The sequence below is a fragment of the Ambystoma mexicanum genome, chromosome 2p, assembly GCF_040938575.1.
Source record: "Ambystoma mexicanum isolate Mex_15411 chromosome 2p, UKY_AmexF1_1, whole genome shotgun sequence".
In the NCBI taxonomy this organism is placed as follows: Eukaryota; Metazoa; Chordata; class Amphibia; order Caudata; family Ambystomatidae; genus Ambystoma; species Ambystoma mexicanum.
The window spans coordinates 1092816686-1092828901 of record NC_090923.1 but is presented as its reverse complement, the minus strand read 5'-3'; the positions used below and the strand labels follow the sequence as shown (position 1 = coordinate 1092828901).

The following is a 12216-nucleotide window of genomic DNA, read 5'->3' as shown; positions in this document are numbered from 1 at the left end:
TACTTCTGAATTATCACGCTAGAGCAATACGTCGGATATGTTTTCTGTTGAATTCATATAAAGGTTTTCAGCTGCTTAAAGCTGTATATAAAGGCATGGGCATGCGTGTACATGCTAGTATGGAGAGTGTTCTATCTAAAACATGGATAGAAATATACCATTGCCGCATTCCTGAGAAAAAATTGAGATCTTTACACATGGCTGGTCCTGTGCGTTTTAGAAACAGGGTAGCCCGTTTAATGGATAAAGATTTTTGTGACTTATACACTTTTGGGAATCCCCTGAAGCCTTGTGTAGCACGCCGTAAACTGTTTTAAAGAGAGAGGAGAAATAAACAGAGTTTTGTTTCTTATATGTGTATATTTGTTTCTAGGATAAGATTTCTGAAGGGCCAGCAAGGCGTGTGGATCGTAAACTGAAACCGGGCCGTTTATGTGTGGAAAAACTGTTATACGCTATGCTGAAAGAGCGGATATCGGAAATTGCCCCAGATACCCTGAAATATCTACAGATACCTACCCCCCGACCAGAGCCAATTTGTAAAAGTTTGATGTGTATAGGTAACATATGTACCAACACATGGCTCCCGGTATTGGATGAATACTGGCATTTGTACAAATATGATGTGGGTTCTTTATATTTACATCCTAGAGAGGTGTTACATCAGCTGTTGGAGCAATTGTATGAACATTACTTTAGCATTAAAGGATACGTTTTACAGGTCCGCGAATTGTATGAACTTTTAAATGCCTCAAGTGTTTTATGTATACAGAGTTATATGCGGGGGGAACGGGGAGTTTTGTATAATGCTATTTATAAGGCTGCAGAAAAAATATCAAAAAGGGTCACGTTGGGCCAGACGCTATATGTATAAGAGTTGTAATAAAATCATCTTTCACCCATTATGCCTTTGTTTATTTTTTTAAGTGTTTCAGCGGTGAACATCTCTTATTGAAGCATGCATGAAAGCTATTATGATGAAAGCGGTGTTGGCAGCTATGGGGGTGTTGATGCTCTTTATAAAAAATTACAACATGACAAGAAACCTAATTCACGCGGAGCTGTTAAGGAATGGTTATCTCGTGAAGAGGCATATAGTCTTCATAAAAATGCTAGAAAACGTTTTAACAGAAGAAGAACAGTGGTTTCCCAAATAGACGAACAATGGCAGGGTGATATTGTGGATATGCGGACCTATGGGAAGCAGAACGACGGGGCGCAGTACATCTTGACGGTTATTGATATTTTATCAAAATACGCCTTTGCCGAAGTTTTGAAGGATAAGACTGGATCAAGAGTGACGGCAGCTTTTAAACATGTTTTTAGCAAAGGCCGGGTGCCTGTAAAATTACAAACGGATGCTGGTAAGGAGTTTTTAAATAGACCCTTCCAAAATCTTTTAAAACAACATAACGTGTATCATTTTGTAACGTATAACGAAGTTAAGGCGGCTGTTGTTGAGCGCTTTAATAGAACCTTAAAATCTAAGATTTGGCGATATTTTACAGCAAAGAATACACATCGTTATGTGGACGTATTACAACGTTTCATAGAGGCGTACAACCATAGCTATCATCGCTCTATAAAAATGACTCCAAATTCTGTAACGTCTGAAAATTCTCTAACTGTTTGGAAAAACTTGTACGCTGACATGGTAATGAAGAAGGTCAAGGAACCATCCTTTCGCGTGGGGCACCATGTCCGAGTTTCTAAGCTTAAAGGTGTCTTTACAAAGGGGTATCAGCAATCATTTACGGATGAAATATTTATAGTGACCAAAGTAACTGTGAAAGAGGGGGTTTACATCTATCAGCTGGTTGATTATGATGGTGATGGTGTGAGCGGTAATTTTTATACCGAAGAGTTACAGAAGGTCACCAATGAGCCCCAACGCTTTTATAGGGTTGAGAAAATTCTTCAGAGTAAAGGTAAAGGAAATAAAAAACAAAGTCTGGTAAAATGGACAGGGTGGCCTGAGAAATTTAACAGTTGGGTTAGCGCTTCATCTCTAAAGGATCTACAAAGCAAAAGCGCTCCCTGAGAAGATGGAAAGCAGTGGATTTTATATCACCTTACCCAGTAACGCTTCTCACGATACATTCCCAAACAATGAAATATCAAATTATTGTGTTAAAATGGCTAAACCCGTTGATTTACAAGGATTGTGGGAAGCGGGTCTAATGGAGATTCAATACCCCCATACCTGGGACACTGTGTCTAGAAGAGAGGCCAAATTTACCATCAAAAGTGAAGGTCCTATTGAACTGTTACACGCCGGTTTTCCTCATGGATTTTACAGCAGTATACAAGTTTTGTTAGAGGTTATCAATAAAAGTCTCGCAAACATTGAACGCTATTCTGATATACAATTGTTTCTGGATAAGGTGCAGAGAAAAGTATTTCTAAAATCGACGGATCTTACCACCGAGTTTATATGTACTGGGAAACTTTTCCGTGTTTTGGGAACCGTTCAACATGTAAAAAGTACTAAAGATTTGGACAAAACACGTGCTGATATTGATGGGGGATTTTACAGTCTTATGATCTACAGTGATATAGTAGAATATCAAAGTGTCGGTGACTCGTACGCCCCGCTAATGAGAACAGCCCAGGTGAAAGGTGAAAATAATGGTATTGTTAATATACAATATATTAAACCTGATTATATACCGGTTTCTAAGAGTCATTTTGACACCATCAATATACAGATAAGGGATGATCAGGGGGAGTTGGTGTCATTTAAATACGGGAAGGTCCTAGTGAAACTACACCTCCGTCCTAGGCGAGAAAAAGACTATTAAAAAACATGGTATTTATGAAAAACTATGGGGAGCCGTACGTTTATAGGGATTATTACCGCCGACAAGCTGGTTATGGCAATCAACCTTACTTTCAAGTGGCACCCGTTATGTATGGTACGGGTTTCGGAAGTATTTTTAGAAGCCTCTTTCGAAGGGCTATGCCTTTTCTACGAAAGGGGTTTGAATTAGCCAAACCACATGTGAAAACAGCAGCCACAAATATTGCTAAAGATGTGGTGTCTACGGCTACAACATCCATCGCAAATCGTTTTAACCAACCACCGCAAGAGGGTTCTGGACTGGTTTATGTGAAAAACAACACAAACAAAAGAAAAAGGAAATCACTGCACAGATGGGGCCCTCCAGGAATGCATAAAAAACTAGGATCGGCAACGAAAACGGCTCAGAAGAGAAAAAGAACTCGCAAGAACAGATCGGTCAAGATAAAAAAAAAACAGCCCCGGCATTAATATTTTCTAAAAGATGGCGTTTATCCATTGTGCGTCGGGGGAATGTGTGAAATCTGAACTCGATCTGTTTGCTGTACCCCCGACACAAACTAGCATTGAAAACAGCTTTTTCATGGAAGTGGCTCCCCTTGCTGCACTATCTCCGCTAGCGCCTATAGAGTTTTATATATCAGGCTCAACAGAGATGTATCTGGATTTAAATGACACGTTACTTTACCTCACTTGTAAAATAACAAAAGCTGATGGATCAGCTATCCCTGCAACGGCTAAAGTTGCTATGATTGCTTACCCTGTGGCTACCCTCTTTAATCAAGTGGATAATACTCTAGGCGACCGGCTGATTACACAGAGCGACAACATGTATGCGTACAGGGCCTATATAGAAAGCATTTTGAACTACAGCAATGACGCTTTGGACACTCACTTTACAGCGGGGCTTTTCTATAAGGACACAGCAGGCCATATGGAGGATTATGCTCTAGATGGGGCTAATGCAGGTTTTATAAAAAGAGCTACACATGCCAGAGGGAGCAGAAATTTTGATTTACTAGGCCGTTTACACTCCGATCTATTTTTCCAGGAGAAACTAATGGTAAACGGCGTTGATCTGAAAATTAAACTTTCTAGAAATAAAGATGCTTTTTGCCTCAACAGCGATGATGCTGAATCCTACAAGCTGATTATAGTATCAGCTAGTTTATTTATTAAAAGGGTGAATGTGTCACCCACGGTCAGATTAGCTCATGCTGATGCTCTACAAGTATCAAACTTAAAATATCCGGTGGAGCGGACATCTTTGAAAATTTTCAGTGTTCCAGCGGGTAGCCGTGTCGCCAGTCAAGATAACTTATTCCTTGGACAGTTACCGAAAATAATCATCATTGGTTTTGTGGACAACACAGCTTTTTCCGGGGCTTACGCCAGCAACCCTTTTAATTTTAAACATTACAACATCAACTACGCAGCGCTTTTTAAAGACGGGGTCGTTATACTGTCTAAAGCCTACAGTCCCAGTTTTCAACAAAAAAATACAATTAGGGAGTATTTGGGACTTGTCTCCATCAGCGGTAAACATCTGCATGATAAAGGTTTTGTGATACCCCGGGACGATTATGATGGGGGTTATACTCTCTTAGCTTTTGATTTGAGACCTGATAATACATCAACCGGCCATTATAATCTTATTAGAAATGGTAATCTACGCATAGAGGTACGCTTTGCTGCAAATTTACCCAACACAGTGAATCTAATTATTATGGCTCTATTTGACTTGGTTATGGAACTCAACAATCAACGACAAGTCCTGTACGACATGTAATGGATACTTACCAGATCAAGCGTTTTCTAAGTAAAGACAAACACGCTAAGAAAACATTCAAGGGTGTGTATTCATGTGATAACCTTCCAAGAGACATAAGTAATGAGCGACCCATTAGTCTTGTGGCGAACACCGATCCCCATGATCAGGAAGGCACCCATTGGATAGGTATGTTTATAAACAAGGATACAATAACAGTCTTTGACAGCCTGGGGTGTTTCCCAAGCCATCCCATATACAGAGGCGCTATCCTGGACTATGTGAAGGATATAGCACCCGTTATACATTATAATAAAACACCTGTGCAACATCCTGAAGACATCACGTGTGGCCAGCACTCCTGTTACTTTGTATCTAACATGTCTGAGAAACACTCGCTGATAAGGGTTATGCACACCTATTCACTGGACCTCCGGCAAAATGATGTCATGGTTACTGCTTTTGTGAATAAGAACAGCTTTAGGAGATCCCCTGTAAATGTTTTTGATCGTTGGCAAAAATGTACTCTTATAACTAAACCTTAAATTGTGTACACATATAAATAAACACATTTTCTTTTTAATTCAAAGTCTTTTTTGTCTTATTTTTTCATTTATTTAATATTTTATATACATGTTAGACATGATCAAAATGATTAGACATAACGCCTTTGAAAGTATGAATAATATTTTTATTGCAATGAACTTATTATTTTTTAATTTTTTTTTGCAGACTGGAAAAGTAATAATAGTAAGAAAAAATTTTTAAAAAAACCCCAAAAAAAAGGTATACATGTATATACATATTTTACAACGGTTAAAGATTTTGTTAAAGAAAAAAAAAATGAGGTTACACGTTAAACCAAGAGGCTCATTTACTGGCTTTAATTTTTTTTCTTTTTCTTTTTTTTATTGACATTTCAGATGATTCAATAGCTGCTGTTAAAGGTTTGATCTCAGAGTCTTTTAAATTTTCCAACAGTTCGCGATGTCCCATATTTCCAATTAAAGTTGCGGGCAGGTTCACATCGGCAGCTGCTTGCATAAACAGGTCCCAACCTCGAGGTTTTGTGTGTCTTCCAAAAGCCTGAGGGTTGGTAATGCTGCGAACTAAATCGTGAACATTTGATCCTTTAACAACTGTTCCTTTATAGATAAATTCTCCCTTGTTGTTCCATGTTGCCACGTTTTTTTCACTTCCCATTTTGTTCATCAAAAGTTCTGCATTTTTCCGATAACGGGGGTTAATAGTGTCCAAAACCTCCATTACGATAGGATCCGGGGCAGAGGTTGATAGGGAGGGCTTAGAGCTAATTGAAGGGTCTTCGGGGGGCATGTACAACATCAGTTTATTTTTCTCATTTTCGACCTGTCTAAAGTATGTTAAGTATTTTTGTAGAATAGTTGAATAGAGCCCCACTTTATCATAGTCTGATAAATCATGCCGCTTTAAAACCTCTTGCATTTCAGAGTCAAGCCTTAAAGTGGCTGATTTTCGGATATCTGCTTCTTCCCGCTTCGGGGTACTTATACCCTCCAACTGACGTTTGTCAACCAAATACATCTTTTGGGCATGCTCCATTAACCACCCCCTAAAAGCCTGGTAATTAGAGGCAATGCCAAACCTAGGAGTGCCCCTATAAAACCCCCAGATTGTTTTAGAAGCTTTCTTTTGGTTTTTATAGACGACCTCTTGTTACTCAGCTTTTTAAGGAGGGTTTTTTTCTTTTTTAAAACGCCTAGTTGCTGGGTGGATAACTGAACGTTACCTTTTATAGTGCTGAAGGCAATCTCTGCTATAGCTGATTCTAGATCATCAGAGGCTGAGCACAAAATGGCCTTCCGTTGTTGGGGTGGAGCTGTTACTAGCATTTTAAGAAGAGCAAAATTCCTACGTATACGGGCCGTCATGGTAGCTGGTCGTCGTCGCTAATGAGGAAAGATTGTTTTTCACTGTGGTTTTCTAGATGTCTTTTGTACGTAAACCACGGGTATATCAGGAGGGAAAACACCGGTCCTCAATCTGTAGTCTTCTAAAGTGTTTGTTTTTAGATCCACCAAGAGGTAACTGTAAGGTTTTAAGGTAGCGTCTTCAAAAGCCTCCATAAAAAAACGGGTATTACCCGGGTACATCTGTCTTCTGTCTCGCTAGGACGGTTAGTTGATGTTTATCTCTAGGGTTTTTAAACAACACTATATAGCTGGCGTTTAATGTTATGGAGCGGTTGCCCTTTCCGCGGTAGAATAAATTTTGAACAATGTAGCAAATGCTAAGGTTCCTGTGATGTGAGTATTGTGTAAAAGCTTTCTCGATTTCCGAGCTATGCCCTCCTTCCATCATAAGATCATCTACAATAATCATATTAACAAGATTTGGTGGTAGCAAGCGGTCGTCATTCAAAGAATTTGGTAAGCCCTCCACAAACTTCAGATGTGGTATTTTAGATGCCAATTCATTATACAAGGGCTGCCAGCAAGAAAAAAACCAGATAACATTTTCAGGAATGGTATTCATAACAGAGGGTGCGTTTTCTAATAGCTGCTTAATAAAATAGCTTTTACCACAGCTAGAAGGTCCTGCTAACACGCATGAAAAAGGGTGTTGTAACCGGGTATCCATCGTATACGTTGTTCCCTTTTCAACAACCATAGGGTAATGTTTTGTAATTAGCAGTAAGCACACGCTTATCAAATACTACCCTCAAGGTTTTTTGCAGCGTTTCACTGCTAATCTCCCACTGTTTCTTTTTACGCACTATTGAAGGTTGATGAACTGTGATATTTTTGGTTATGTTGTTAAAAGAGTATTCTTGCACCAGCTCCTTTAAACTGTCAAAATTATTTTTTATACTATTGCTAACATTTAAAGTGATACCCTTTACTTTCATACAGACAACACCGTTGGATGTCCTATAGGAATAGGTTTTGGGACCTGCAGAAACAAATTCTACAATGTGCTCTCCCGGAGCTAGTTCGCTTGTTAAATTACATAGATAATCACCCAGGGGCGGGTCCTCGTCACCGGATGAGCTGACAAAAATAACAGAGTCAGTATCGTGGTACAAACAACGGTCTTGGAGGGCATCCATGACTTTATAAAGCTCCAAACGGGCATGGGCTGTTGTAAAACATGCAATAAAAATGTTTGTGTTGTTGGAGCACGTTGGGAACTCTTTCGCATACTTCCAGCAAAGACACGCTGTTTCATCATCTATAAACTGTAAGCTTAAAATGTCATAGCCCAGGTCAAAAAGATAAGCGGTCAACTCTTCGGGGTCCGTTATAATGGTTGTGTTTGGAAGGCTGGTTCTTTGCGCAAATTTACCCCATAAGGAATTTAAACACAGTTTAGCTAACTGACGTCTAGAGGGATTGTTTTCAATGAACTCGGGTCTTAACCGTATCCCTTGGTGTTTGTAATACTCGTCTATATACCGCTGTCGGGATTCATCATCCTTGCAACTTTCGGGGTAACCCGACGCTTCCTGTTTGTCTCGAAGAAAAAGACAAATGTATTTTGTGAACAGCTCTACTGTAGCTTTCCCAAAGTGCCATATTTCATAAATCCTACCCAGCCTGTATCCTTTCTGTAAGGCCACTTGTAGCTCAACAGTACACCAGGTACCAGTAATAGAGCGTTCCTCGTCACTGTGTGTGCATTTCTCAGTTTGTTTTGTAGTGGCACAAGTCATACAAAGTGGGAACATTAGTTTTCCAGAAACTCTTTGAGGGAGCACTGGGAAATAAAGTTTTTTAGGGGGGTACACCTGACATTTAATCAGTCCAAAATATTGTTTAACATCTCCAAAATCTTCATAGATAATTTGGGGGTGTCCTAGCGGGTATGGTTTTGAATTGTTAGCAAAGGGGTAGAGACTGGTGTAGTCAAAGTAATGTATCTTTTCACCAGGAGCTATCGCGTGGTAAAGTTTAACAGCATTAGTCCTTCCCCCAAAGAGAGCATCACAGGGTTCTAAGGGTTCTGGTAGATTTGTTTGTTTCAAAAAAATGTTTAGCCCCTCATCATTTTTTAGCATATCTGTCCATTCATGTTCCCAAAGTGTAATAACGCGCAAACCCTTGTTTTCAAGAAAATTCTTTTTTAAAAGTGTTCTTCTATGTAAATGGTCATTAGTACAGCCCATCATGGTGTTATAGTCATTTTCCTTATAGCATCGGGGGCACCCGTGAAAAAAACAACCATTAAATTCGTAGGCCAATTCCTCCCCATTTAGACACGCATAACCATCTAAAAAATAGGGACCAATCTTTTTTCCCCTCCACGCAGGGCATGTTGTATAGGTATACATTCTTGAAGGGACAAGTACATCAACCACTGTATAGAAGGGGTAGAAAAACGTTTTTGTTTTCCATGATACAAGTCGATTGGCACTAGGGCTATTGTTTGAGGCTCAAGAAACAGTTGTTTATATATATGCATACACATGCTAGCTAGCGTGATAAAAGTGAATGGATCAACATACGTCACATATTTTAACTCCTCAGTAGTATTGGGTTTCAAAATGTGCTCCTTTTGGGTTAGCTCAATGATACCGTTTCTAAAAATGTTACAGGCTGTTCTCAAAATATTAACATCTTCGCGACAATACCTTTTTAGCTCCCTCTTAAAATCAAAAACATCTTTACGGGCCTCTGAGTACCATTTTAGAAATGCCTCCTTTTCTTCAGACATCATAAATTCTGAACCATAGCACTCCACAGGAGGAATAGGACCCACATAGTTTTGATTCTGCTGGGTATTAAAAAAATGCGGAAAATAACCTTTCGACCCTGGAAATCCAAAAGCTTTAGGCAACTTACTTAACTTCATAGGCAAAAAATTTAAGCTGTCAATAAACCGAATTTTAAAGGGTATTACCTCTAAAAGTTTTAGCTTTGCACCATGCATTACCAGTTTGACTGCTACTCGTTCTTTAATCATTTCATGTATCAAAAAGAAGGAATCATACCCCTGACTGTTGTGTGCCAGAAAGCTATACCCCCTAAATTTTTCATCCAAGAAATTAGTAATAAAACGCTTAATGCAGTCTATACCATAAAAGGACCACGTCTTATCACCCGTCAAATGTTTGGCATAAACATAGTTTGGGACGTGTATGCCTATCTCTTGCATACACTCTATATCAAACACAATGTAATCCTCAGTTTTAGACACATCTTTTGGAACAGACATGTAACACAAATGGTCCTCCAATGAAACAACTTCAATTTTACATCTACGGCAAATTTTACCACGGCATTCATGATTAGCATTTATAAAGCGACCCCATGAAACACAGTCCGTTTTCAAATAACATTGGGCTAAACCCTGCGCTGCTTTCTCAATGTGTTTTTTAAGGCATTGTTCAGACCGGGCAAAGGTTTTACATTTGGGACATTTAAACTTTGATTCGTCCAACACAAGACACCCATCTCTTTGACACATGTGACAATGTAATCTACATTTGTGAGCCATTCGATTGTTGTATATATGACAACAAAAAGGACATAAATTCTTTACCCCTAGAAAACCTTGTAGGTTTAAAATGCCGTAATAGTGTTTCTCATGATGTAAAAGGTAGACAGTGTTTTTATTAGAAGTGTCACCCTGGGGAAAATATTTCCAAATCCGGTCTTCATTATACAAAATTTTGATCGGCACCCCAAAGTAATCTTCAAATAGACACACTTCATTAAAACCAACCATGACGTCAGGGGGTATACCCAGAGTCTGGTGGACCTCTAAAGCCTTTCTTTGTATGTAACCGTCAGTAACAGTTCTAGGCTCCAGCAGACCTATGATACTGGCAGCCATACATATATTTAAGTCCCCATAGTTAAAATCCAAAAGCCAACGCTTCTTCTTAGCCACAATCATACTGTAGAGTGTTTTCTTTAAAGGCCTGTACACGCCACCCTCTCTAGATCTAACAATCACAGTTACAATTCTTAAGGGTTCCATTACAAGAAGCTCAGCCTTACTTTGTAGCAAACGGCCAATGTTTTCTAAAAACTCTAAAACATCAAACACCTGTCGGTGGGTTTGTCTGGTAAAAAGAGGTCTATTTAAAGTAGAACTGTCTAAACGGATCTGGACAAAGTCATTAGGACCAGCAGATTCCAAAATGTGGGAAACAAGCCTCTCAACCGATTCTGTTATCAGTAATAGTGCGTGACCTGTTGATGTTATCCTACCTAGATTCATAAAACGAAAAAACTTCATAGTATTCAACACTTTTATATTTTGGTATATCATGATGGTAAGTTCCCAAACTCTGTAAAAAAACAGTTTCTGTATCAGACGTGTCAGGTGTATCTGGAGAGTGAAGCTCTAAATCTTTCTTTGCACGGCGGGTAATGATAGCTTTTGCTTTTTTTAAGCGTTTCAAAAACATTTTCCTCTGTCTCCTCGAGCGAAGCCATTTTAAACGCAAGGCCTTTGCACCTTTTACAGGTAAATGTGGTATGTCTACAGGCTTAGGGGGTGTATGCACATCTTCCAAACCATACCCTATGGTACTAGGGGGTGTCATTACATCTATACCATTTGTGGACTTCCCAGGACCTAACCCAGTCCTTAATGCTGTTATGGGGCTTGTCAACTGATTTGGAACAGCCCTAGCTTTATTTTTTAAAGACTGTTTTTTATAGTCTTGGGCCAGTACATTGGTTTTAGATTTCATCTTGAACAAAAGGTGTTTGGCCTTACAAACACCTCGACGTGTATCAATTAAAGATTTTTAGTACCCTTTTGCTTTAATCTATACCTCTGGCAGCCTAAGTTTACTTTCTTCTGTATACCTGGTAGATGTTTTCCTTTTTTACTATTTAATACATCTACCTCAAATAATCGCTTAGCAGTGTCACCCCTTTTATAACAGGGAACCGTCACCCGGGCGGTTGGTGTGTTAACATGTTTAAAGGTATGTCGGGGAGACAACGGTTTATTATCAAGCTTGTGAAAATTGTTCACTGCACACACCCGTTTGTTTACACCATTTGGCCCTGTGCTTGAAAGATCTAACGGCTTAGGGGGGGTCATTTAACCTACAAATAACAGAGGCATATACAAATTCTTCACAAGCTAATTTTATAACTATAATAGGCTCTTTTATAGGGGGATTTACAATAGGCTCTTTTATAGGTGGATTTACAATAGGCTCTTTTACAGGCGAGTCTATAATTATTATAACAGGTTCAGAAGCACGGGCTGTTGGTATATCTGGTACCAAAGGGACCTGTTTGAAATTCTGGAAAATATCAGCACACTGATCACTGTTGGGGCTTGTAGGTAAACACGTATGGGGTATTGAATAATCTCCACAATCCAAAGACTGTTGCCTAATGGTATCCTGTATTGGGTCTAAAGCAGGAAAATCTCCAAGAGGTTCTTTTATAGGGGAGTCTATAATTATTATAACATTTTCAGAATCAGGGGCTACTGGTACACCTGGTACCTCCAACGCTGGTTCTAAAATTTGGGGAATATCAACATACCTCTCACTGCTGGGGATTGTGGGTGAATAGGTATGGGGCGGTGTACAGTATCCATAATCAGGAGACCGTGCCCTAACGACGGCCTATATTGGGTCTAAAGGGGCTACTACCTTTAAAGATGAAAGCACATTAAACGGGGTAATAGCGCCACA

General features: G+C 39.3%; 1 protein-coding gene across 1 annotated transcript; it reads left to right on the top strand.

Moving 5' to 3' along the window:
* Nucleotides 1-3284: 3284 nt before the first annotated feature.
* On the top strand, nucleotides 3285-4589 carry LOC138567853 (uncharacterized protein F54H12.2-like). Its single transcript, XM_069646344.1, has one exon. It carries the CDS (start codon nucleotides 3285-3287, stop codon nucleotides 4587-4589), a length of 1305 nt encoding a protein of 434 aa, XP_069502445.1.
* The last annotated feature ends 7627 nt before the right edge of the window (nucleotides 4590-12216 follow it).